The sequence below is a fragment of the Megalops cyprinoides genome, chromosome 18, assembly GCF_013368585.1.
Source record: "Megalops cyprinoides isolate fMegCyp1 chromosome 18, fMegCyp1.pri, whole genome shotgun sequence".
NCBI lineage: Eukaryota > Metazoa > Chordata > Actinopteri > Elopiformes > Megalopidae > Megalops > Megalops cyprinoides.
This window is the reverse complement of record NC_050600.1, coordinates 250,212-277,711: the sequence shown is the minus strand read 5'-3', so window position 1 is coordinate 277,711 and position 27,500 is coordinate 250,212. Positions and strand designations below refer to the sequence as shown.

Genomic DNA, 27,500 nt, shown 5'->3' with positions numbered 1-27,500 from the left:
CACTGCTCCACACTGCTGCTCCACACTGCTGCCCTGTCCACTGCTCCACGCTGCTGCTCTGACCACTGCTCCACACTGCTGCTCCAGACTGCTACCCTGACTGTCTGTTGTTGTAGTGGTGGAGCAGTATTCTAATGAAACAGCGCTCACTTTATGGTGGCGATGTAGTCCTCCATGCTGTAGGGGGAGCACTCCTGCCAGTTGGTCTTGAATCCCATGATGAGGGTGTTTGGCTTCAGTTTGCCCAGACCTGTGGCCTGTAGCATATGAGAGACTCACACCATTAATAAACTTTTGACTGGAATTATTTCAGGCAAAGAGAAGAGGAAGGGGACTGAGAGAAGAAGTGCAAGGACAGTGAGAGAGAGAAAGAGAAAGTGTGACAGAGTAACGGAGAGAAACAGACAGAGAGAGAGAGACGGCGGGGGGGGAGACAGAGGGAGGGAGACAGAGAGAGGGAGAGAGAGAGACAGACAGAGGGAGAGAGACACACAGAGGGAGAGAGGCAGGGAGAGGGAGAGAGTCAGACAGAGGGAGAGAGACAGAGGGAGGGAGACAGAGGGAGGGAGAGAGGCAGACAGAGGGAGCGAGATGGAGGGAGAGAGACAGAGGGAGAGAGGCAGAGGGAGAGAGACAGACAGAGGGAGAGAGGCAGGGAGAGGGAGAGAGACAGACAGAGGGAGAGAGACAGAGGCAGGGAGACAGAGGGAGGGAGAGAGGCAGACAGAGGGAGAGAGACGGAGGGAGTTAGACAGAGAGAGACACACAGAGGGAGGGAGACAGAGGGAGGGAGAGAGACAGAGGGAGAGAGGCAGAGGGAGAGAGGCAGGGAGAGGGAGAGAGACGGAGGGAGAGAGACAGACAGAGGGAGGCAGACAGAGGGAGAGAGATGGAGGGAGAGAGGCAGACAGAGGGAGAGAATTACCTGCAGCAGGTTACGGGCTCCGTCTCTGAGGCAGTCCCCTGTGATGGGGGTGTAGAAGGATCGCACTTTCCGGCGGTTCAGCCACTTCACCTGCCCCTCCACGCTGCGCTGCGGCACCAGGCTTTTATCATCCTCCTCAAACAGCAGAAGCAGCACTGCAGTCAGACATGCGCCCTGCGGTGGAGCCTGCCTGCAGCTGCAGTCAGACATGCGCCCTGCGGTGGAGCCTGCCTGCAGCTGCAGCCAGACATGCGTCCTGCGATGGAGCCTGCCTGCAGCTGCAGCCAGACATGCGTCCTGCGATGGAGCCTGCCTGCAGCTGCAGCCAGACATGCGTCCTGCGATGGAGCCTGCCTGCAGCTGCAGTCAGACATGCGCCCTGCGATACAGCCTGCCTGCAGCTGCAGTCAGACATGCGCCCTGCGATACAGCCTGCCTGCAGCTGCAGTCAGACATGCGTCCTGCTAGCCGAACCTTGGCAGTAAAGTATGAAATTCAGGGCAAGGAAGTGTTTTGAATTTGAATCTGAGAGGGGGATGGAAAGAGCTGTCAGACAGAAGGGGACAGAGGGAACTAGAGCGCTAGCTGCTTTTGTAATCATGACCATCCTATGCCATCTTCATTCTGCGTGTTTGCATTGCACTGCAATATTTCTGTAGTGTAAGTGGTATGGATGACATGTTGTTATGGACATTATACAGAACAAGGAACAGACCAGAACACTGTGAAATGCTTCAGAGTGACTTACTATGAGAGGATAATAAATTATAAAATAACCACAATAAATAAATATTTCCTTTTTTCATTTTCAGTGCATACCATCAGAATGTCCCCACAGATCATGAGGCTGATATTCTTGGTGAAGGAGCCCACAAAGTCCACCAGAGCTGGACGCAAATTTGGGGGGCCAGTCAGGACAAGACACTGAGGCCTGGGAGGGAACATGAGAGAGAGAGGGAGAGCAGGAGGGAGAAATAACAGACATTCCAGCGGTGTGCTGACTGCAGCCTAACGGAAAGACCTTCTCACCTGAAGTTCTTGACATGGTCCTCCACCCCGGACAGAGAGACGGAGTAGGACAGAGCTATGTTGTAGGTGCCCGCCTGCACTGACGAGCCCCAGTTCACCTCTACAGCAGAGAGAGAAAGTCATGCATAAAGACAGGGGCTGGAAATGTGAATTGTGTTTTCTCTCCTGTTAACACAAGTGTTTCTGCAAGCAGGGAAATATGGAAAACCTGTCCTGTAAAGAGGAACATGGGCTGGAGAACAGAAACACACAGCAGATGTGCCAAATATCTGTGTCTGAGATAAAACTCACATCACAGTGAGAGAGTGAAAGTGCAAATAGGGCACAAAAGCAGGGAAAGAGTCAGGGAACACCTCACTTTAAAGAAAACTGATCTGGGAGTCATTAAAACAGAGACCTAGACTTTAACTGAAACACGCAGCAGGAACAACTCAGATCTGTAAAGAAGAGACAAATATAACTTCAAAGTGTCATTCATTGCACCACATCTCAGCTGGGTTATTCTTCTTCATACAGAATCTCACTTGGTTTGTGGTACATTTTACAAAATTTCACCAGGTTTATTGGAGAGTTTGCAGAATCTACACCTGGTTTCTTGTAGGACACGTATCCCAGGAGGAAGAGGATGATGCTGAAGGTGACCAGAGCTGCCCACCAGGTGAGCAGGAACATCAGCACAACGGAGATCACGGCACCGAACAGGGCAATCCAGCGGCTGTAATACCGGAACGAGGGCCTCCAGCCTGCAGGGGGCAGCAGCAATCAGAGCAATGCCAAACACAGCCACACACAGACAGCCTGCAGAAGCAGTATTCAGGCCCGGGATGTAAAGATGCTCTACAGTGTGTACACCTTGCGTTGGCTGTGTATTGCTGAAGAGAGCGTGTAGAGATTTGCTGTGTTGTGCGGGTGGGCGGAGGCACCTGCCTGGCGAGTTGGTGATGGAGGCGTGGAAGCAACTGAAGTTGATGAGGGCGTAGGAGCAGAGGAAGAAGTTGGAGATGAGGGGAGCGATGGCGTTCAGCTCAGCTGAGGAGGAGAGGGAGAGAGGGGAGACCGGTGATCCTCTCAAACACTGATCCTCGTACGTTTCTCTACTTAAACTTTCCACACAGGTTTCCCTTTGCTCTGTTGGAACCCACCGATAAGGATGAAGGCCACAGCGATGAAGTAGGTGAGAATGTAGGCTCGCAGGGGCTCGTCATTCCTCCCGTAACCTTTAGCGAAGAAGCCAATGTAGGGGTAGATATTATCCCTGCACAAACACTGAGAGAGAGAGCGCTGTCTTCATTATTCATGTCTGTAATATTCACACTCTAAATTATCATCTGTGTGTGTGTGTGTGTCTGAGTGTGTGTGGGGTGTGATTCTGGTGTGTGTGTGTCTGAGTGTCAGTGGGGTGTGATTCTGTGTGTGTGTGTCTGAGTGTCAGTGGGGTGTGATTCTGGTGTGTGAGTGAGTGTGTGTGTGAGTGTGAGTGTGTGTGTGTTTGTGCGTGTGTGTGTGTGTGTGTGTGTGTGTGTGTGTGTGTCTGAGTGTCAGTGGGGTGTGATTCTGTGTGTGTGTGCATCTGTGAGTGTGTGTGTGTGTGAGTGTGTGTGTGTGTGTGTGTGTGTGTGTGTGTATGAGCATGCTCTCTCACCTGGAAGACCTTGGGTGCAGAGACCAGGAAGGCGAGGGCTGAGGACAGGCTGGCAGCGAATATCCCAGCAGTGATGAGAGGCCCGAATCCAGACACCATGCTGAGCACCTGAGTGACACAGCACACTACAGCTCACCGGAGTGACACAGCACACTACAGCTCACCTGAGTGACACAGCACGCCTGAGTGGCAGTTTCACACTCTAACAGAGGTTGCTGGGACACACCTGGAAGCTGTTGGACAGTCCGAAACTGCAGGTTTGCGTTTCCTCACACTGCGTGAAGTTCCAGCCCAGACTGCAGGCCACGCCCTCACACACACCTGAAGAGTTTAAACCCACACTGTCGTTCACCTGTCCAGAGGCATCCCTCACCACAGACGCACCTGAGAGAGGCAGGCAGAGAGAGAGAAACACAGTTTGGTCATTCTTGGGCACTGACTGTAAACAAAACCAAAATAATGGTCTTCTAGATCTCAGGGAAAAGGGGACCGCTGGAGCTTACTGTAGCTGCTGTAGTCACGGTTACTGCAGTGACCATAGCTGCTGTAGTCACGGTTACTGCAGTGACCATAGCTGCTGTAGTCACGGTTACTGCATTAACTATAGCTGCTGTAGTCACGGTTACTGCATTGACTACAGCTGCTGTAGTCACAGTTACTGCATTGACTATAGCTGCTGTAGTCACGGTTACCACATTGACTAGAGCTGCTGTAGTCATGGTTACTGCAGTGACTGTAGCTTGCTGTAGTTATTGTGGGTGCTGTGGTCACCATGGAAACTTACCAACAGTGGCTGAAATTCCCAGGTAGCTGACTGTGGTCCAGAATATGGCCATCAGAGTGCCCTTAGGAATCGCTGTCTCAGGGTCCTGTACACACACACACACACACACACACACACACACACACACACACACACGCACATGCGCGCGCACACACGCACACACACACACAGACCGACAGAGACACACACACACACACATGGACACACACGCACTTGAATACTTTATCTGAATCCACAATGACACAAACATGTTAGAAAAACGATTCAAATGCAGGACATCTGGAGGTGGGCATTCTGCATTCTCATTCTGTCCGCTTCATCACTGATTCGCCTCTCTGCTGAAGGACAGGCTGTCAGTCAGAGCTGAGTCCTGCCATCTGCAGTGTGCTCAAAACCAGCCTGCATACATGACTGAAACTACCAAAAAATCTATCAAATAAATCCTATCATAATGTTATAAATGATTTAGAAATGAATGTTTCTTCCCAATACAATTCAAATGAACAGCTGTTGCATTCAGTAAAATCTGTCTCTGTAATTCAGTGCAGTCTCTGCTTAATATCTGTGCTATCAAGTAACATCACTCTACCTTCAGATCCCCAGAGATGTTGGCGCCGGACAGGATGCCGATGGCTGAGGGGAAGAATATGGCAAACATCTGGAAGAAGTTTCCCTCTGGACCCCTCCAGTCCGGCATCAGGTTAGTGAGGAAGATTTCACCTGCAGCAGAACAGCCCACCTGTCAGAGTCACACCACAGTGTCGCCCTGCCCTGAGTCACAGCTGCCCTGAGTCACAGCTGCCCTGAGTCACGCCTGCCCTGAGTCACAGCTCCCCTGAGTCATGCCTGCCCTGAGTCACAGCTCCCCTGAGTCACAGCTGCCCTAAGTGACGCCTTCCCTGAGTCACGCCTGCCCTGAGTCACGCTGCAGTGTCCCCCTGGCCTGGGTCAGGCCTGCCAGCCATCTCTCACATTATGCATCCCACCCCCCCACACTCACTGCGGTAGCTGAAGAAGCCCATGGCCTGCTTTTGCGGGGGGGCAGGAATGACTGTGCCCACGAAGTAGTTTGTGAAGGAGATGATGAGGATGAGGAAGAACAGGATCTGCGTCTGAAAGGGTGGCAGACGAGCCGTCAGAGATTCACGCAGTCGCACACCGCAGGTACGCCGTGCTGTGTCTGCATGCGTCTGCACTCTGCAAGCGTGTACATGTGTATGACTGGGTATATGTTTATCCGTGTACATGTGTATGACTGGGTATATGTTTATCTGTGTACATGTGTATGACTGGGTATATGTTTATCTGTGTACATGTGTATGACTGGGTATATGTTTATCTGTGTACATGTGCACATGTATTATGCATGTATATTTACATGATTATACATGGATAAGAGAACATGGAAAAAACAGGAGAGTAAGAGGTCGGAATACCTTGGCTTCCCACTCCATACCAGCCAATGAGATGAGTAGAAGCAGTGTGATTGTGGCCACACCCACAATTCGCACGTCATTGATTGGGTCAACAATAACTACACCATGCTCCTGTGACAGAATCATATGGTCAAACAGTCATCCTCACAACCACATGGTCATCCTCACAACCACACGGTCACAGTCATCCTCACAACCACATGGTCATCCTCACAACCAAACGGTCACAGTCATCCTCTCAACCACACAGTCACAGTCATCCTCTCAACCACACAGTCACAGTCATCCTCACAACCACATGATCACAGTCATCCTCACAACCACACGGTCACAGTCATCCTCTCAACCACACAGTCACAGTCATCCTCACAACCACACGGTCACAGTCATCCGCACAACCACATGGTCACAGTCATCCTCACAACCACACGGTCACAGTCATCCTCTCAACCACACAGTCACAGTCATCCTCACAACCACACGGTCACAGTCATCCTCTCAACCACACAGTCACAGTCATCCTCTCAACCACACAGTCACAGTCATCCTCACAACCACATGGTCACAGTCATCCTCACAACCACACGGTCACAGTCATCCTCTCAACCACACAGTCACAGTCATCCTCACAACCACACGGTCACAGTCATCCTCTCAACCACACAGTCACAGTCATCCTCACAACCACACGGTCACAGTCATCCTCTCAACCACACAGTCACAGTCATCCTCTCAACCACACAGTCACAGTCATCCTCACAACCACACGGTCACAGTCATCCTCACAACCACACAGTCACAGTCACAAACACATGGTCATCCTCACAACTACACGGTCACAGTCATCCTCTCAACCACACAGTCATTGTCATCCTCACAATCACACTGTCACAGTCATCTTCACAACCACACAGTCACAGTCACCTTCACAACCACACAGTCACAGTCATCCTCACAACCACACGGTCACAGTCATCCTCACAACCACACGGTCACAGTCATCCTCTCAACCACATGGTCACAGTCATCTTCACAACCACATAGTCACAGTCATCCTCACAACCACACGGTCACAGTTACAGCCACACGGTCATCCTCACAACCTACACCCACACCTGCTTGTACCAAAAACTCTACATGGGCAAGACAGAAATATAATCATCATTATTGATTGACATTGTTATCACTTATAGATCTATGTAAGCATTTAAATTTATCTGTCTGTGATCAGAACAGACAGACCTGGGGATAAAAAACTGTTGGCCTACCCTGAGAAGGTCCCGGACAGTTTCGGCAAACCCTACTGTGTTCAAGGCACAGGCAAGGGCATTAGCGAAGGAGAAAACCACACCAATGGGACCCCCCATCTCAGGGCCCAGGGTGCGAGAGATCATGAAGTAGGCACCCCCTAGTGGAGTGAAGGAATCACACTCATCAGACAGGTGAATATTGGGACACACCTGGGTATTCATGGCTATTCACACATACTGACAGGTGAGGTCACCTACCTGAGGACACCTTCCCATTGGTTGCAATGGCAGAGACAGACAGTGCAGTCACCGAGGTGACGACGACAGACATGAGGATGATGACCCAGGTGAGGACTGGAGGGTTATGACATCGTTATCACTGTGATCATTATACTCGTGATATTTCATCATAAATGAATGTTTCAAAACTCAGATTTCCAAGAAGAAGACAGGAAGTGAAGGATGTCACTCTCTGACTGTTTGTTAGGTTTACTGAAAACATCAAAACTGCCTATTGGTCCCTACAAGAAACCTGACCACTGATTCATATTGAGAGAGATGGAGAGAGCAGAGAGGACAGAGGCAGAATGAGTCAGAGACGAGGAGAGATGGAGAGAGCAGAGAGGACAGAGGCAGAATGAGTCAGAGACGAGGAGAGATGGAGAGAGCAGAGAGGACAGAGGCAGAATGAGTCAGAGACGAGGAGAGATGGAGAGAGCAGAGAGGACAGAGGCAGAATGAGTCAGAGACGAGGAGAGGGGAGAGAGGACTCACTGATGCCAGCCTGAGAGGTGATCCAGGACAAACGCAGAAACAGAATGACTCCCCAAATGTTCAGCATGCAGCGGATCTACAACAGAACAGTGTGCACCTTAAGCACAGTGCTCAACACAGTCGCCTCACGCTCATAAACACAGTCACCACACAGTTAGTAAGCCATACATAACGTGACTGTGTGCTGTGTGTGTTCTGTGTGCACCAGTCTCACCATGACGCCTGTGACCCATCCAAAGCGCACAGGTGGCTTGGCCTTTGTCTCTCCAGCTCTGGTCTCTGCATGGTCCTGATGCTGCTGCTCCTGGTTTTCAGGGTGATTCCTGGCTCCCGGACCATCGGTCTGATCCTGCTGCAGAGAGAGAGAACTTTCAGCTGTGCCGCTGCTCTCACCCTCACCCTCGCCCTCACTCTCACTCTCGCCCTCACTCTCACTCTCGCCCTCACTCTCACCCTCACTCTCACTCTCACCCTCACTCTTACCCTCACTCTCACTCTCGCCCTCACTCTCACTCTCACCCTCGCCCTCACCCTCGCCCTCACTCTCACCCTCGCCCTCACTCTCACTCTCGCCCTCACTCTCACTCTCGCTCTCACCCTCACCCTCGCCCTCACTCTCACTCTCACTCTCACCCTCACCCTCACTCCTCACTCTCGCCCTCGCTCTCGCCCTCACTCTCACCCTCACCCTCACCCTCACCCTCACCCTCACTCCTCACTCTCACCCTCGCCCTCACCCTCGCCCTCACTCTCACCCTCGCCCTCACTCTCACTCTCGCCCTCACTCTCACTCTCGCTCTCACCCTCACCCTCGCCCTCACTCTCACTCTCACTCTCACCCTCACCCTCACTCCTCACTCTCGCCCTCGCTCTCGCCCTCGCCCTCACCCTCACTCTCACCCTCACCCTCACCCTCACTCCTCACTCTCGCCCTCGCTCTCGCCCTCACCCTCACTCTCACCCTCACCCTCACTCTCACCCTCACCCTCACCCTCACTCTCACTCTCGCCCTCACTCTCACTCTCACCCTCACCCTCACCCTCACTCTCACCCTCACCGTCGCCGTCACTCTCACTCTCACCCTCACCCTCACTCTCACCCTTACTCTCACTCTCACTCTCGCCCTCGCTCTCGCCCTCGCCCTCACTCTCACTCTCACCCTCACCCTCGCCCTCACTCTCACTCTCACCCTCGCCCTCGCCCTCACTCTCACCCTCACCCTCGCCCTCACCCTCACCCTCACCCTCACTCTCACCCTCACTCTCACCCTCACCCTCACTCTCACTCTCGCCCTCACTCTCACTCTCGCTCTCACTCTCGCCCCTCACTCTCGCCCTCACTCTCACCCTCGCCCTCGCCCTCGCCCTCGCCCTCACCCTCGCTCTCGCCCTCACTCTCACCCTCACCCTCACCCTCACCCTCACTCTCACCCTCACTCTCACCCTCACTCTCACTCTCACTCTCACTCTCACCCTTGCCCTCGCCCTCACTCTCACCCTCACCCTCACCCTCACTCTCACCCTCACTCTCACTCTCACTCTCACCCTCGCCCTCACTCTCACTCTCACCCTCACTCTCACCCTCACTCTCACCCTCACCCTCACTCTCACTCTCACCCTCACTCTCACTCTCACTCTCACCCTCACTCTCACCCTCACTCTCACCCTCACCCTCACTCTCACTCTCACCCTCACTCTCACTCTCACTCTCACCCTCACTCTCACCCTCACTCTCACCCTCACCCTCACCCTCACCCTCACCCTCACCCTCACCCTCACTCTCACCCTCACCCTCACTCTCACTCTCACCCTCACTCTCACTCTCACTCTCACTCTCGCCCTCGCCCTTACTCTCACTCTCACCCTCACTCTCACTCTCACTCTCACTCTCACTCTCACCCTCACCCTCACTCTCACTCTCACCGTCGCCGTCACTCTCACTCTCACTCTCACTCTCACCCTCACCCTCACCCTCACCCTCACCCTCACCCTCACTCTCAGCCTCGCCCTCACTCTCACCCTCACCCTCACTCTCACCCTCACTCTCACTCTCACCCTCACCCTCACTCTCACTCTCACTCTCACCCTCACTCTCACTCTCACTCTCACCCTCACTCTCACTCTCACTCTCACTCTCACCCTCACTCTCACTCTCACTCTCACCCTCACCCTCGCCCTCGCCCTCACTCTCACCCTCACTCTCACTCTCACCCTCACTCTCACTCTCACTCTCACCCTCACCCTCACCCTCACCCTTACTCTCACTCTCAGCCTCGCCAGCCGGCTCAACGGCTGTGCTGAGCAATGCATTAACATGAGTGAGATCGGGTAAAGTAGGTCAGTCACAGATCAGCGTGAGGTAGTTAGTAACTAAAATAATGGAATGAGGTCAGACATATATTAGCATGAGAAAGGCAATTAGTAATTATTAGACAATAGAGTAAGGTCATTCACATACTACCATGAGGAAGGTAGTTAGTAATGATAAAGTAATTCAGTAAGGTCAGTCATATATTTCACTAAATAAATTCAAATATAATGCGTTTAATGCATTCATATCTCTACCAGCTAGCTTGTACCTTCTCTGGCCAACTACTGAAATTTGCATATATTAGCATGGTTAAGGTAGTAATTGTACAGGAATAGTAAAGGTCAAGAGGGTCAAGAGGGTCAGGAGGGTCAGGGGGTCAGGGGGGTCAGGAGGGTCGGGGGGGTCAGGGGGTCAGGGGGTCAGGAGGGTCAGGGGGGACAAGGGAGTCAGGAGGGTCAGGGGGTCAAGGGGGTCAGGAGGGTCAGGGGGTCAGGGGGGTCAGGGGGTCAGGGGGGTCAGGGGGTCAGGGGGGTCAGGAGGGTCAGTGGGTCAGGGGGGTCAGGAGGGTCAGTGGGGTCAGGGGGGTCAGGAGGGTCAGAAGGGTCAGAAGGGTCAGGGGGGTCAGGAGGGTCAGGAGGGTCAGTGGGTCAGGGGGTCAGGAGGGTCAGAAGGGTCAGAAGGGTCAGGGGGGTCAGGAGGGTCAGGAGGGTCAGTGGGTCAGGGGGTCAGGAGGGTCAGTGGGGTCAGGGGGGTCAGGAGGGTCAGAAGGGTCAGTGGGGTCAGGGGGGTCAGGGGGGTCAGGAGGGTCAGTACATCCAGTGCCTTGCGCAGGATCTCCAGGGACGGTCGGCTGCGTCTGTGCCGGCCGGTTGCCGTGGCATTGGCATAGAAGTCGAGCTGCGGCACGGCGTCGATGGTGCTGTAGAGGGACGGCCGCCGTATGTCCCGCCGCTCAGGGGCGCTGTCCACCGTCTCCGTTTCTACAGTGACCACAGCAGGCAGAACATGGCCGTCGCTGCAGCTGCTGCTGGAATGGGTGTTTGGGGTGTTGCTGCCAAGGTCATCTCCATGGTGACGGGAGTATTGGGGTAGAGCCTCCTCGCTGACAGAGAAGTGGCCGTGTGAGGAGGCGCTGGGTGCTCCCACACTGCGTCTGGATGATCGCTGCCCCATCACACAGCCCTGATGCTCTGCTGTCCCTGTGAAACAGAGGAGCACAGCGGCCGGGACTGACGCCTTGCACCGAGACAGACCGGCTCTGTCAGCAACAGCTCCCGTCTCTTATCGGCTTTACGCTGTGCTTTCAAAATCAATGGCCATTCAAGACACTACAGAAGATTTACTGAACATGGGAAGTATCTGTTACACTGACAAAATGTTCCAAAGATCAAAGAAAGGTGTGAAACATGTCTAAAACATACATTCAAAAACTGTGTCTGACACATGAAATTCATTCAATATTTAAGTAATTATATGTTTATTAAAATATATTTCTATTCCCAGTTTCCAATTCAAATGCTTGAATGCTGAAAACATTTGGAATTATCATTAGTTTTAAAAAATAACAAATAATCAAATTTAGATTAGATCTATATAATATTTATAATATTAAGTTGGAGTACCTCTTTTTACGTGTGACTTAAAAGTTATATTTTCCTCTAATTGGGCGGGGGGGCAAGTAAAATTAAATACCTTTTATGCAGTATTTGGCATCTCATGTGACCCACAGAGAGATGAAACATGGAATGCCTGGGAGTGATACTACTGAACCAAATCAAACAGTGAACAAGGCAGAAAGGAACCCAATCAGAGGAAATTTCAAAAAAGAAAACACGCCGAGGCAGCTCACGGGAAAGCTTAAATTGTCTAAGAGTATTAATACTGTACAAACCGATTACGGCCCGACCTCTTTATACTGTCACAGGAGTTGGAGTAATTTGTCCAGAGCGCTATTTTATAAAATAAAGCCTTATTTACGACACTGGTAAGAACACCTGTAACACAAGCTGACCCGCAGGGACAGTGCCTCTTACCTGTCTCGTCCTCTTCACGCCCTTGTCTTCAGTGCATGAAACAGTCGAGTTCACCGCTTTATCTGGCAGGTCTGTGGCCGTCTCTGCGGGGAACTAATGTAGTGAAAGACGACATTGAAACGCGTTGAATTTATACCTGGGGCAGGTAGCGCCCACTCAAACACCAGCCCACCTCGCCAGGGCGTCTCCGAGCCTTTCTGCTCCTATCTCTCCCTGCCTCACGCACAATAATGAGCTGAATAAATTAATAAACTGGCTTTATACATGTAACTTTTCGCTTCGTTTCAGAATCTTACTACCAAACAAAACGATATCAAATACGATTATATTTAAACTACAATTTGCACCATCGGCTTTTTTTCCGACATCATCTTGTGTGAAATGTGTTCACTGTCTGCAGATTGACAGAATCGCTCGTACTCGTATGATACGCGATTCTCATCATCAGTGAAGCGACGCAGCGTCTCTGCGCGACCGCAGGCAGCGCCTGTGCGAACTGTGTTTAAAATATTTCTATTAGTGCTATCCGTTTTAGTAATGCTATCGGCCACAGTTTCTTTATTAGCATTATACTGTAATATTATGATGCCAATAAAGATTATAGTATAATATTAGTGAGGAAACAGGAGCCATGGACTAACTTGGAAGGTAAATAATGACATTTCAACGGACTTTCCTTGGTGAATTCCCCATTAAAGATAATACATTTTTCTGTGACCAATCTTGAGCAAAACGTTGCTGCGAGTGTAATCAAATATGGCAGATATGTTGACTCTATAAACATATGCAGATATGTTGTCTTTGCGGTGTCTGAAAATAAGTTTTTCACACGCACGTCTGAACTCGCAGACGCGGAACCGCAGAGTTCAGTCGGGGTGAGCGCTGGAGATCTGGCGCTTACTGGCTCCAATTTTTTATCTTTTGTCGGAGTTTTCGTTGAGAAAGACAGTGTCCGACAGCATGTGCTTTTTCCTGGCAGGATAGTCTGTTTTCTAAGCGAAGGTTTGGTGAAGGGCGACGCAGGCGGCTCAGAAAAGGCGCTGGTCGGTGAGTGAAAGCGCTGCGGATTTACACACTTTATGATGCGCTTTACAGCCTGTCTCCGCTCTCTCACTGCGCATCTCAGAAGAACATTCAATCATTACACGCAATCATTAACCCACTTTCACGGTTTGATTTCCCAAGAACACGGAGAAGGAATTAAACAGTATTGATGAAAACAGAGCAATAAAACAACACAATATTTTCGTCACATAACATTCCTGTGACCTGTCATTGCCATAATCATTCACCACTGTTCCATACCATTACATTCAGGTCATACTGCGCGCTGTGAAGCAGTACAGATGTACAGTACTGACTAACTACAGGACATCCCACCAATCGGAGGGTAACCTTTGAATGGTAAAGCAGTGCCCCCTGGAACAAAGATATTACTTATGATTCACAGTATTTGTCAATGAGCACAGTTTGATCCCAGATTTATTAAACGCCTACAGATTAAAATAAGAAAGACAGGCTCCACGGACAGGGTGGAGGTTCCTCCCCTCTCTCAGGTCCCCTGCATGGGAGGATGTCAGCTTTCATCTTGTTCAGCACTCCTGTGTGGCCACAGATGCTGTCGGGGGGAGACATCTGATTCTTCCAAACCAGGGGGGCATGAAGGGAGGGGGAAAGTTAGCACATTTTATTATTACCAGGGTTTATAATAATGCTAACAGGATAACAATCACCTTGCTCTTGTATGATTTAAGAGGCTGGTTGCCTACAAGTTTAAATAATATTTAAGAAGTAAAATCAGCTTCTTTGTGTGATTATTTTTATGATGACAGACGGTTGTATAACTATAACCAGCCATGGCATCATCTTTTCCTGCACAACTGCAAAAATAAAGGAAGAAACTGGAGTTTTAAAGGAGCAGAAACTGACCAGTCTTCATACAGTTAAGCTGGCATATAACTATAAAACCATTTAAGGTTACCGCATCCTGCTGTTATAGCTGGTGAAAAATATCGAACAACAGTTTCCCTGCAGACAGTCATAAGCAGGCAGCGTGTAACATATCATTAGTTGTATATGTAGAAAAACAGAATGGGCCACTATTGTGATACCCATTGCGGTAATTTTGTGACTGAGTTGTGCTTTGGTATCCCTCTGATACAGACCTGAGGGACAGCTCACCTGTATTCATTCTGATCAAGATTTTGAATTCAATGCTAAATAATATCCAAAATGTTGCTTTTTAAAATTCATTTGACTGTAATCCAGCAAACTCTGAATGGCTCAACTTGTTTAATAGAACATTTATATTGTATTAGTCATGGATTATCCTCTGCCCAAGGCAGAATCTGGTCTACAGGATTAGCATACTGATCTCCACTCTGTGCACAGGCCCCTGTCTCCTCTGCCTCCTCATGGCTGTGTGCTGTGCACAGGCCTCTGTCTCCTCTGTCTCCTCATGACTGTGTGCTGTGCACAGGCCTCTGTCTCCTCATGGCTGTGTGCTGTGCACAGGCCTCTGTCTCCTCTGTCTCCTCATGACTGTGTGCTGTGCACAGGCCCCTGTCTCCTCTGCCTCCTCATGGCTGTGTGCTGTGCACAGGCCTCTGTCTCCTCTGTCTCCTCATGGCTGTGTGCTGTGCACAGGCCTCTGTCTCCTCTGTCTCCTCATGACTGTGTGCTGTGCACAGGCCTCTGTCTCCTCTGCCTCCTCATGGCTGTGTGCTGTGCACAGGCCTCTGCCTCCTCATGGCTGTGTGCTGTGCACAGGCCTCTGCCTCCTCATGACTGTGTGCTGTGCACAGGCCTCTGTCTCCTCATGGCTGTGTGCTGTGCACAGGCCTCTGTCTCCTCTGCCTCCTCATGACTGTGTGCTGTGCACAGGCCCCTGTCTCCTCATGGCTGTGTGCTGTGCACAGGCCTCTGTCTCCTCTGTCTCCTCATCACTGTGTGTTGTGCACATGCCTCTGCCTCCTCATGGCTGTGTGCTGTGCACAGGCCTCTGTCTCCTCTGTCTCCTCATGGCTGTGTGCTGTGCACAGGCCCCTGTCTCCTCTGTCTCCTCATGGCTGTGTGCTGTGCACAGGCCTCTGTCTCCTAATGGCTCCACAGCCATAAATAGATGTTCTTCCCAGAGCCGCTGCCATTTACAGGCACACATGAGGAGTGTGTCGGTCACATGACTTCTCCAAACGCAGGTTTATAGGGGCGCAGCAGCGCTCTCGGCTCTTTCCTGTTTACGTCCTGCAGAGAAGAGAGTGCAGAGCTCGGCCGTTATTACCATATAAAACAGAACATCTGATGAAATGCCGCATGAAAATAGTCTATTGAGCCAATGAGGGCAGAGGGAGGTGTTAGTGATGAGTCACTCCTCAGTGTCACTGCGGTCGTCTCTGTGCCACACCTGGCGGGACAGCAGCAGCTCCAACAGGTCTGCTGGCCTCAGTTTGCACCTGTGATTTCTGTACTTGGCTTCCCTATTTAGTAACTGAGAGATTTACAACCCTCACGTTAAGATAATTGAATTGTTTTGTTGTGGTTCTATTTTTGCCGTTTTCACCAGTTGTCATCATGCTATCTGTGCTGTAACACCCATTCAGTCTGTGCTGTAACGCCCATTCAGTCTGTGCTGTAACGCCCGTTCAGTCTGTGCTGTAACGCCCGTTCAGTCTGTGCTGTAACGCCCGTTCAGTCTGTGCTGTAACAGATTCAATTCTTTCATCTAGTTTTTTCTTCTCTTCATTTAAAGAACTGATGAACAGAAGGTCATGACACACCCCAGTGTTTCCACTCCTTCATCTTTACACCCACAGAGTTTATTCAAAGGCAAAAAGGAACAGCACCATTTCAAATTCACCATGTCGGAAAAGGACGAAATGTTTGAAATCTAATTATGTGATGTAGGTTAAAACTGACTAGAATGTAATTTTTACATTGCATCTAATGCAACCGTTGTTCCTGTTGACCAGTTTGTGCTTCAACTGTGACAATATTCACAGCAGTAGCAGCCAATGATACTAACTGCCTTTTACGTCCCTGTCATTGGTTGCATGGGAAAAGAATTTAGTGAATTGGACAGTGTCTGCATTATTCATTGAATGTAATGCTTAAATCATCTACTTGTGTGAAAATGTGCTTATTTGAGCACTGTGAAGTGAAAATGATGAGAAGAAAGAAAATGCAAAAATCACCTGGGAGCCACATGTAAATGTGTGTATTTAAACATCATTTTGTGCATAATGATACACGTAGAAAAACAGGCAGACAGACACACAGACGCGTATACAGGTAGGGAGACAGAGACTGGCTGCTGGATGAACTTTGTGGATATATTATTGTGAATTGTTTTGTAGTGTGTAAACATGCTTTATAGGAACACTTTTACAATCATTGGTTAACCATGGAAAAGTTCTAACAAAGGACAGACCCAATAACCACAGCCTGCTCCTGGCAGCTGTCCTTCCGGGGGGGTGGGGAATGGGGGGGGTGGTGTTGTAAGACTTGCGTTGGGACACAGTTTGCGAATACATCCACACAGATTAAAGCTCTTGCTCAACCTCTGGCATTGTCCTGCACTACCTGTGTTCATTTCATCTGTGCGTTTCAGTGTGCAGTGGGGACAGCCTCACAGCCCTGCCTGTCAGGAGCCCTGCCCTGAAGGAGCTCCGTCCCTCTCAGCAGACTCTCTCTGAAGGAGCTCCGTCCCTCCCAGTGCAGACTCTCTCTGAAGGAGCTCCGTCCCTCCCAGTGCAGACTCTCTCTGAAGGAGCTCCGTCCCTCTCAGTGCAGACTCTCTCTGAAGGAGCTCCGTCCCTCCCAGTGCAGACTCTCTCTGAAGGAGCTCCGTCCCTCCCAGTGCAGACTCTCTCTGAAGGAGCTCCGTCCCTCCCAGTGCAGACTCTCTCTGAAGGAGCTCCGTCCCTCCCAGTGCAGACTCTCTCTGAAGGAGCTCCGTCCCTCTCAGTGCAGACTCTCTCTGAAGGAGCTCCGTCCCTCCCAGTGCAGAGTCCCTCCCAGTGCAGACTGTCTCTGAATGACACTGCAGCAGTTGCAGGGAATTAATCTCTGTTCACTCCATGTTTGGTCACTGGGGTAAAACCCTTGGTCCTCTCTGGGTGAAATGCTGAAATGTTCAGTCTCTTCCCTGTAACTACCCTCACCCACCAGAGCTGCATCACCAGCTGATCTGGCCACAGAGCACTGGGGATATCACACAGCCTTGGGCAATGCTTGTGTTCATGTTAATTGAATGTTAATTTAATGTTCATGCTAACTGAAGTGGACCACTCTAGGCCTACCTAACCATTCTGTAATCAGTCTGTCAGGAAACTGATATGGTCATCAAATTTGCCAATTATACCAACCTGCATAACCAGCAAACTTGCTGGGACAGAGCGCAGAAGGAAGGAGAGGTTAATATGATGCCTTCTTCAGGCCAGGTTAGGAGCACCGTGGCACCACGCCATGAGTGGGACAAAGACTCTCAGTACAGAGAAGGGTAAAAAGACTGGTTCCAGGCATCAGATCTATTTGTTATGAGGACCCAAGACATTTATCTTTTTACTCTTTACAAAAGAGAGGGAGGATTTGGTTGAGGTTTTTACATTTTTTAATAAAGGACTAAAGCAGACTATAGAGCCAATTTCAGTTTTGTTAGCAGAACAAGAGGACACAGGCGGAAATCAGTTAAAGGTGAATTTTGTGGTTCCCTGTCTTCCTCTAAAATTAATGGGAGACATTTAAATCAGCTGCTTTTTCTTAAAATCACCATATGAATTATGGCAATAGCCATATAGCAATGTGCTGGAAAGTGTAACATTAGGCTTTACAGTAAAAGAGATAAATAAGTTTCATTCCAGGACATAATCAAGGCTTGAATGGAACTACTGAGGACAATTTAAGACGTGTCAATTTACATTTAGTTTTAATAATCAAAATCATATTTTTTGAGGAATTATATGTGTTATCTTTGATAACACATGTAATTACGCACACACACACACGCATGCATGTTCATACAGATATACATGCAGATTCCAGACAGTGTGACCATACAGCAGAGTCTCCCAGTCAGTTCCTGCAGTTTATGAAGGCAAAACTGTCTGTTTTCTACATTACTGTACACAGCGGTAGAGAAAAAGAAAAGCTGTTTCCTATAGTTTGCTTAATGAAAGGGGTTAATCAGAAAACTTTGTTCTTGTGCAATGTTCATCTTTTATTGATTTGTTCGGGTGTGTCTTTCCTGTCAGGAATGTGTGATGTCGTGCTGTAGTGCCGTTGGAATAGAACAGAATGTGTATAATTTCAGCTGAAAACAGAATTTGTAATTATGTTCTTATGAAAGAGTTTGTTAAGATCTGAGCAGAACATTTGTTCATTTTTCAGAGCAGTGCACCCCTGCTGACAGTATCCGTGAGAGACTGTGGGCGGGGCCTCTCTGCCAGGGTAATATCACCCCGACTCAGGGCACTGCTCCTGGTACAGACAGCTGGGCGGGGCTCTGAGGGCGTGGCCACATGCTTGCTACATCTCTTGGTTTTGAAGTTCCTGGGATATTAAATGTGTCCATTTCCAGGGACATGAAATGTTCCTGCTTCTTGGGATACTGAATGTTCTCTTTTCCAGGGACATCAGGCATATCAAGCTGAGGTCCCTGCTTCATTGCACCTGGATGTACACAGATGAGATTTCCAGTTACTGGTGTGACTCTATGCACCTAATTATTCTTTATGGTTCTCAGGGACTCTCTGATTGCTCCAGACAGCAGTGAGCCGCTGTGTGGCTTGCCGTCGGGGTCATGACTCATTAGGGGGGGCGTGCTCATCTTTATCAGCTCTCTCATGTTTCCAGGCCAGCCATTTGCTGTCAGGCCTTACCTGCCAGTTGCAGGTGTGTTCAAGATGGCGTGGAGCTATAGGGCAGCTGAGCTGTGCGCTGAGCTCTTGGTTTTGTGTCTCTGACAGTGCGCTGACTGCTGGTAAAGATGTCTCCTGTGGTTTTCATGTGTGGTGCTTTGTAAAAATGTGTTCTTCATGGAAATGTCCTGGCAAAACACTGCTAAACCTCTTTAACTTCAGGTAAATGGGGGTGTTACAATAGAGCTGACCATGGTTACTGTAGTCTACTGCAGATATAATGAGAACAAAGGTAGCATCTCATCTAAAGTAGGTCCTTCAAAACATTCATAACATTTTTATGACCTTCAGATCATGGCCTTCAGAAGCACACATACACGTCATGAAAAATATATGATAATTTATTAATAACATAAGGTTTTGAAGTATGTTACAAAACCTCAAAGTCAAAGCTAGGTAGAGGATTCCTGAATGGAGAGTTGCAGGTAGCAAGAGGGGAGCAGGAGGTGGAGGGTGAGGAGGAGGTGGAGAGAGGGGAGGAGGTGGAGAGAGGGGAGGAGGAGGTGGAGAGAGGGGGGGAGGTGCAGTTAGCAGGCAGATGGTGCAGTGAGAAGGAGAGGTTAGTAAGCAGGTTAGGTCTGGATTGGTTTGCGGAAATTCTTATGGTCATGTAAGCATGTAAGCATGACTATAAGAATTTCCCATCATGGCGATCATCGGTTATTAAACTTATTTTTAGATAAAGCTTTGATGAAATAATTCTGTGTGTCATAAAGCATTCTTCACAAAACAAGAGTTTTTGTGATCAGCAATCAGAAAGCATGTATGCACAGAAATTTTTCTATGATTTTATATTATATTCATACATAGACTTGTTGTGACTGTTGGGAAGATGGTATTCTACAGCAAATGTGCGGGAGGATCCCTGCAGCAGCGGTTTGGATGGGGCGGCTCTCTCCGCGAGTGTTTCACACAGCTGGTACTGGGTGTCCAGGAGAGTGATCGGCCCATGCATTAATCTGACTAAGCAGTTACTAAATGCTGTTACTCTTTTGATTTCCATGCATTATAAATAGCTATGGATTCATTCAGAAATGAAATGGGCAGCTGGTGCTAACAGAAGTGCAGTTAAGCTGTTGATTGCGGGTATTGATCCGTACAGCTGCTGTTAGGCTGTGTAGGCAGGTACTCCACAGTTCTGTTTGCCCCAGCTGGTCTGAGTAGAAGCAAATCTCATATGGTGTTGGCAGGTGATAAGTTAACACTGGTGCTGGTGACATTATTGAAAGTTTATCAGTGACAAGAAATGCAGGGGCATTATGTTAGCGTAGCACACTTATCAGATCCTGCCTTTTCACTGACTGAGACTTATTGTAAGCACAGATACTGGCTTGGTTTCTCTGTGTTTATAAATCACCTGATAGCCAGGTCAAAAGGCAAGAAAATGCAGCTTTCTCCAAGGTTTTTCAAAGGCAAAATTGTTTAAGTGAAATAACAATCATAGTAATGTTTGGCTCTGTATCTCAGAGTTGCTGAAGGTGGATATTTCTTCATTCAAACACTGTATTCATGGTACACTGTATTCACACATTCATGGTACACTGTATTCACACATTCATGGTACACTGTATTCACACATTCATGGTACACTGTATTGTGCATATTTCTATGGACAGAATAAAAAGTAAATTTCAAACAGTATATCTCTGCACAACCTTCACTGAGACTGTTTTCATATATGTGTGTGTGTGTGTGTGTGTGTGTGTGTGTGTGTGTGTGTGTGTGTGTGTGTGTGAATGCATGTGTTTGAACCGGTTTCCTCATTCCAAAGGCAATATTTGATTTTTAAAGATTTGAAGGAAACTAAACCAAACTGTGCAAGCAAATAGGGAACTGAGTTCAGAGCATGTTGGAGGCCATTGGTTCTGTGACAGAGTGTGTTTAATCTCTCTGCTGCTGTGTGTGTGTGTGTGTGTGTGTGTGTGTGCACGCGCGTGTGTGTATGTGTATGTGTGTCTATATAGCATGTGTATGTGTGTGTGTGAGTATGACTGTGAGTGCGTGTCTACATAGCATGTGTATGTGTATGTAGAATGTATATGTAGAACCTGTATATGTACTGTGTGTGTGTGTCAGCGTTAGGCTGTGCCAGTGTCTGCCTGAATGATTAACTGTGTTATGAATGGCTGTCCCTGACCTCTGACCTGGAGCAGGACCTGTCCATTGTGAGCGATTCGATTGGCTGCCATGCTGACAGAGATCAGCACTAACAGGATCGATATCTCTCCCCCGATCCGGAACAGCAGGGAGGGACAGGAGTTTCTCCAGCATTTCACTTTCAGGAAATAATAAACTTTTAAAAATAAGAACAGATAATAAAATTTTTCCCTATTGCAGCCTGTATGCGTCAGGGTTTCAGAGACGGCTTCCCGGAATAACCAGCAGGGGTCCTCATGACAGCCTGTCTGTCCCGGTCGCCTGCTGCTTCCTCAGCCCCCACCAGAGGGGCTTTCTTGTGTGCGCATCATTGTCTGATTGATCACATCTGTCTGCAATTAGTGTTTGAGTGTTTGGTGTATTTAAAGCCCACCTGTTGTCTTGTTCCCTGCTCAGTCTTGAGCTTGTGTTCTGTACTAATGGTTGCCTGTGTAGTAAAGATTCTTTGTTTGCAATCCTCCCGTGTGATTTGACTGATCTCTGCATTTGGGTCCCTTCTGCTCAACCGTTACAGTATGTATGGAACCTGGGGTTTAGATGGTCTAGGAGAACCTGTGGGTAAATAAAGGAAGCTTCCCCGGGACCAGGGTTCCTAAGACAAGATTCAAGGTGATACCCCTTCCTAAGGTCATTATCTGTTATCTGTGATTCAGCAGCTTATATTTTTATTCAGGAGCAGCAATAACTGTAGAAAACACAGCCAGACATGCATGATGAAACCCAGGCTGAGGGCCTGACTCTATAAGTTATAAGGACTTTTAATTAAATTCTGCAACCTTGTAAATTCCAGCTGGTCTCCTTCTCCTGACTGACAGCTTGTCTGGAGCTGAAGTTACAGTTTCAGGATTGGAAGGTGCTTGTGTCCTTTTCCCCTGGGGGGCAGTGTGTGTGTGTGTGTGTGCGTGTTTTTCCCCAGGGGGCAGTGTGTGTGTGTGTTTTTTTTTCCCAGGGGGCAGTGTGTGTGTCTGTGTTTTTTTTTCCCAGAGGGCAGTGTGTGTGTGTGTGTGTTTTTCCCCTGGAGGGCAGTGTGTGTGTGTGTGTGTGTGTTTTTTGCTAGGGGGGAGTTGGCACTGCCCTGGCTATTATTAGCACAGGCATGCATAGTGCCCTTTCGCTGCTTCCTGCCACAGCTGTTGGTACAGCCATGTGCCCAGCTATCACAGTGACCACAGCCTGGACCCGATCGCAGCCTCGACCCGATCTCAGCCTGGACCCGATCACAGCCTGGACCTGATCACAGCCTGGACCTGATCTCAGCCTTGACCCGATCACAGCCTCGACCCGATCGCAGCCTCGCCCAGATCACAGCCTCGATCCCATCTCAGCCTCGACCCGATCGCAGCCTCGACCCGATCTCAGCCTCGATCCCATCTCAGCCTCGACCCGATCTCAGCCTCGACCCGATCGCAGCCTCGATCCCATCTCAGCCTCGACCCGATCTCAGCCTCGACCCGATCTCAGCCTCGATCCCATCTCAGCCTCGACCCAATCTCAGCCTGGACCCGATCTCAGCCTGGACCCAATCGCAGCCTGGACCCGATCTCAGCCTCGACCTGATCACAGCCTCGACCCGATCGCAGCCTCGCCCAGATCGCAGCCTCGACCTGATTGCAGCCTGGACCCGATCGCAGCCTGGACCCGATCGCAGCCTGGACCTGATCGCAGCCTCAACCCCATCTCAGCCTCGACCCGATCTCAACCTCAATCCGATCGCAGCCTTAACCTGATCTCAGCCTCGACCCCATCTCAGCCTCGACCCGATCACAGCCTTAACCTGATCTCAGCCTGGACCTGATCGCAGCCTCGACCCGATCTCAGCCTCGACCTGATCTCAGCCTCGACCCGATCTCAGCCTGGACTGTCAGGTATGGGCTACAAGAAATGCATGTCTTTCACAATGGACGCTAACTGAGGTGCCAAATTACTCTGAAGAACTTAGGTAATATCAGTGAAATCAGTCAGTTTGGAAGCTTATTGGCAAGGTAGCAAGCTGAAGGCTTCTGCTGTGTGCATAGTCAGATTCAGAGGACTGTTGTTGAGTGAGATTTATTCAAAAGAACAATAACGTCATCTATCACGGTGATTGACATGACGCAAAACACGACATTAAACTTCTCTCACAGCTGGAGGCGGAACATGTTAACCTGATGTCAGACACAGTTACAGCTTGTGTTCTTACAGGATGATGCAGCGAATACCAGCTTACTTACACGATGAGGTTAATGCCAAAATGTTAGCACTGAAAACTTCTGAGAATGCACAAGTATGCAAACTCTCCCTCTAGAGGACGTGAGTGTGAAATAGATGTTGATATTACTTCATGTTTGTGATGACTCAGACCTCAGGGTGACTGTGGTTATTTTGTAGGATTCCCCAACAAGGGTGTAACTGTCAGTGCTGTATAGGTATGGGGTAAAAGGCCTAACTCTCAGTGCTGTACAGGTATGGGGTAAAGGGTGTAACTCTCAGTGCTGTATAGGTATGGGGTAAAGGGACTAACTCTCAGTGCTGTATAGGTGTGGGGTAAAGAGCCTAACTCTCAGTGCTGTACAGGTATGGGGTAAAGGGTGTAACTCTCAGTGCTGTATAGGTATGGGGTAAAGGGACTAACTCTCAGTGCTGTATAGGTATGGGGTAAAGGGCCTAACTCTCAGTGCTGTATAGGTGTGGGGTAAAGGGTGTAACTCTCAGTGCTGTATAGGTGTGGGGTAAAGGGCCTAACTCTCAGTGCTGTATAGGTATGGGGTAAAGGGCCTAACTCTCAGTGCTGTATAGGTGTGGGGTAAAGAGCCTAACTCTCAGTGCTGTACAGGTATGGGGTAAAGGGACTAACTCTCAGTGCTGTATAGGTGTGGGGTAAAGAGGCTAACTCTCAGTGCTGTACAGGTATGGGGTAAAGGGTGTAACTCTCAGTGCTGTATAGGTATGGGGTAAAGGGTATAACTCTCAGTGCTGTATAGGTATGGGGTAAAGGGACTAACTCTCAGTGCTGTATAGGTGTGGGGTAAAGAGCCTAACCCTCAGTGCTGTATAGGTATGGGGTAAAGAGCCTAACTCGCAGTGCTGTATAGGTATGGGGTAAAGGGCCTAACTCTCAGTGCTGTATAGGTATGGGGTATGTCCTGCCATCCTGAAATCCTGACAGCCTCAGCTAGCTTAGCTGTTCTCATGTTGCTCGGCCTCTGAGATGCAGGCACACCCAGCGCAGAGACACAGGCTCTCAGCTCTACAATACACTCACACTGACACACAGTCACAATACCACACTGACACACTGTCACAATAACACACTGATACAATAACACACTGACACACTGTCACAATAACACATTGATACACTGTGACACTGACACACAGTCATAATAACGCACTGACGGACACTGACACAATGATACATTTATATGATGACACATACTGGCACTCATTAACACAAATCTAATCTCTCTTTCCGAACAGTAGAAAATGTCCCGACCAGCTGGGGACAGACAGATGTCTGTGCGTGACAGGATGGGCCTGTTCCAGACACAGACTGCAGGGGCAGGAGGAGGAGGAGGAGGAAGAGGGGCAAAAACGCCTGTGAAAGTCCCTCCCTCCCCCACAAACAGAGCCTCCACGGCTGATAGTGCCAAAGGCTTTAGCCACGCCCCTGGGTCCCGCCCTTACCACCTCCCCTCCCACTGCGACGCCCTCTTCGGCTCACTGTGCGCCCTGCGGGAGGCCGGCCTGCTGCTGGACTGCAGCCTGCTGCTCCACAGCACCACCTTCAGGGTGCACCGCCTCCTGCTGGCAGCCCTCAGCGGCTGCGCCCAGGCCTGGCTGCTGTCTGCGGGAGAGCGGCTGCGGGTGGCTCAGCCCGTCAGCGCGGCCGGCCTGCAGGCCGTCGTAGACTTTGCCTACAGCGGGCAGGTGGGCGCGGCCACGGAGGAGGTGCAGGAGGCCTGCAGGGGGCTGGGGGCGGAGCGACTGGCACAGCTGTACACCGGGGGGGCGGGGACAAGCCAGACCATACCTGATGCAGCCAATGAGAGAGAGCGCAGTCTTCAGGTCATAAAAGACCTCTGGGAGAGAGGGATCGCCTGTGACTTAGTGCTGAAGACGGAGAGAGAAGAGAGTTTTCCAGGTGAGAGAGACGCAGACAGAGAGAAAAACGCAAGAATAAACACAGCTAGGCCTGTTTGAGATCAGCACAGGCACACTGCATTGCAACACCTCTGCATCTGATATCACAACTTTCCTGGTTAGAAGCATTGAAATAGCTTTTCAGCTGATACCGGCTTCTACAGTATTGATATTGACTTTGCATGCTTGTTCCGCTTTTCTGGATTCTGCGGTTATATACCAGGATGGGAATCTCGGCACGCAGGAGCTCTGAGGTGAAAAGAATGGAATCCTCTGATACACTCACACACAGCTAACAGCTATTTTACACAGTCACACAGCACACTACAGTGGCCACTCATTGGTGGAAAGCCGCTGCACTCACATCACCTGAGGAATTGCAGGGTGCCTGAGAATGGTGAGACAAGTAACCCCTGCTGATACACCCACCACCACCCTGGAAGGAATGAAGCCAATCTGGTCCACTGCTGTGGGCTCACGGTCATCTTTAACTGATGACAAGTTCAGCATGCGCTCGAAGTGAATGCCACTCGCCCCTTCTCCCAATATTAACTTTTGCCTTATTGCCATAAACAGCATGATGATCTGACCCCATATTCTATAGTCATGAAGACATTGTTTGATAATATCGGTGTCAGTTCTGGTATCGACAGTTCAGTCATTCAGTAGCCACGAACGTTGATGATATCAAACACAGGTGTTTCAGCGGAAATGAACTGATATCAAACACAGGTGTTTCAGCGGAAATGAACTGATATCAAACACAGGTGTTTCAGCGGAAATGAACTGATATCAAACACAGGTGTTTCAGCGGAAATGAACTGATATCAAACACAGGTGTTTCAGCGGAAATGAACTGATATCAAGCACAGGTGTTTCAGCGGAAATGAACTGATATCAAGCACAGGTGTTTCAGCGGAAATGAACTGATATCAAATTGCGAGCTTCCATTTGAACATACAAATGACACAACAGTTTGCAATATTGCAGGTGAGGGATGGGGAAACCTGGGAAATCTGTCTCAGAGCTAAAATGCTGCTCTCAGCTCTACAATACAGCACACCCAGCGCAGAGACACAGGCACACCCAGCGCAGAGACACAGGCACACCCAGCGCAGAGACGCAGGCTCTCAGCTCTACAATACAGCACACCCAGCGCAGAGACACAGGCACACCCAGCGCAGAGACACAGGCACACCCAGCGCAGAGACGCAGGCTCTCAGCTCTACAATACAGCACACCCAGCGCAGAGACACAGGCACACCCAGCACAGAGACACAGGCACACCCAGCGCAGAGACACAGGCACACCCAGCGCAGAGACACAGGCACACCCAGCGCAGAGACGCAGGCTCTCAGCTCTACAATACAGCACACCCAGCGCAGAGACGCAGGCACACCCAGCACAGAGACGCAGGCTCTCAGCTCTACAATACAGCACACCCAGCGCAGAGACACAGGCACACCCAGCGCAGAGACACAGGCACACCCAGCGCAGAGACGCAGGCTCTCAGCTCTACAATACAGCACACCCAGCGCAGAGACGCAGGCACACCCAGCACAGAGACACAGGCACACCCAGCGCAGAGATGCAGGCTCTCAGCTCTACAATACAGCACACCCAGCGCAGAGACGCAGGCACACCCAGCACAGAGACGCAGGCTCTCAGCTCTACAATACAGCACACCCAGCACAGAGACGCAGGCACACCCAGCGCAGAGACACAGGCACACCCAGCGCAGAGACGCAGGCACACCCAGCACAGAGACACAGGCACACCCAGCGCAGAGACGCAGGCACACCCAGCACAGAGACACAGGCACACCCAGCGCAGAGACACAGGCACACCCAGCGCAGAGACGCAGGCACACCCAGCACAGAGACGCAGGCTCTCAGCTCTACAATACAGCACACCCAGCACAGAGACGCAGGCACACCCAGCACAGAGACACAGGCACACCCAGCGCAGAGACACAGGCACACCCAGCGCAGAGACGCAGGCACACCCAGCACAGAGACGCAGGCTCTCAGCTCTACAATACAGCACACCCAGCACAGAGACGCAGGCACACCCAGCACAGAGACGCAGGCTCTCAGCTCTACAATACAGCACACCCAGCACAGAGAC

The 27,500-nt window shown here is 49.9% G+C and overlaps 2 protein-coding genes across 2 annotated transcripts in view; one reads left to right on the top strand and one right to left on the bottom strand.

Moving 5' to 3' along the window:
- LOC118792925 (solute carrier family 12 member 3-like) overlaps positions 1-11,323 on the bottom strand; it is a 15,739-nt gene extending 4,416 nt beyond the window's left edge. Inside the window, exons 1-19 of the mRNA XM_036550773.1 lie at positions 10,964-11,323; positions 9,937-10,021; positions 8,055-8,104; positions 7,841-7,916; positions 7,325-7,420; positions 7,085-7,224; positions 5,817-5,927; positions 5,381-5,492; positions 4,970-5,100; positions 4,381-4,465; positions 3,823-3,980; positions 3,597-3,704; positions 3,097-3,220; positions 2,882-2,983; positions 2,542-2,697; positions 1,955-2,054; positions 1,745-1,856; positions 926-1,060; positions 151-257 (exon numbers count right to left, since the gene is read on the bottom strand). Coding sequence (XP_036406666.1) covers positions 151-257; positions 926-1,060; positions 1,745-1,856; positions 1,955-2,054; positions 2,542-2,697; positions 2,882-2,983; positions 3,097-3,220; positions 3,597-3,704; positions 3,823-3,980; positions 4,381-4,465; positions 4,970-5,100; positions 5,381-5,492; positions 5,817-5,927; positions 7,085-7,224; positions 7,325-7,420; positions 7,841-7,916; positions 8,055-8,104; positions 9,937-10,021; positions 10,964-11,323 — 2,348 coding nt within the window. The remainder of the gene's footprint in view (positions 1-150; positions 258-925; positions 1,061-1,744; positions 1,857-1,954; positions 2,055-2,541; positions 2,698-2,881; positions 2,984-3,096; positions 3,221-3,596; positions 3,705-3,822; positions 3,981-4,380; positions 4,466-4,969; positions 5,101-5,380; positions 5,493-5,816; positions 5,928-7,084; positions 7,225-7,324; positions 7,421-7,840; positions 7,917-8,054; positions 8,105-9,936; positions 10,022-10,963) is intronic.
- An 11,076-nt stretch (positions 11,324-22,399) lies between these two features.
- LOC118793497 (kelch-like protein 33) overlaps positions 22,400-27,500 on the top strand; it is a 12,056-nt gene continuing 6,955 nt past the window's right edge. Inside the window, exons 1-2 of the mRNA XM_036551717.1 lie at positions 22,400-23,119; positions 24,711-25,374. Coding sequence (XP_036407610.1) covers positions 24,717-25,374 — 658 coding nt within the window. The 5' untranslated portion in view covers positions 22,400-23,119; positions 24,711-24,716. The remainder of the gene's footprint in view (positions 23,120-24,710; positions 25,375-27,500) is intronic.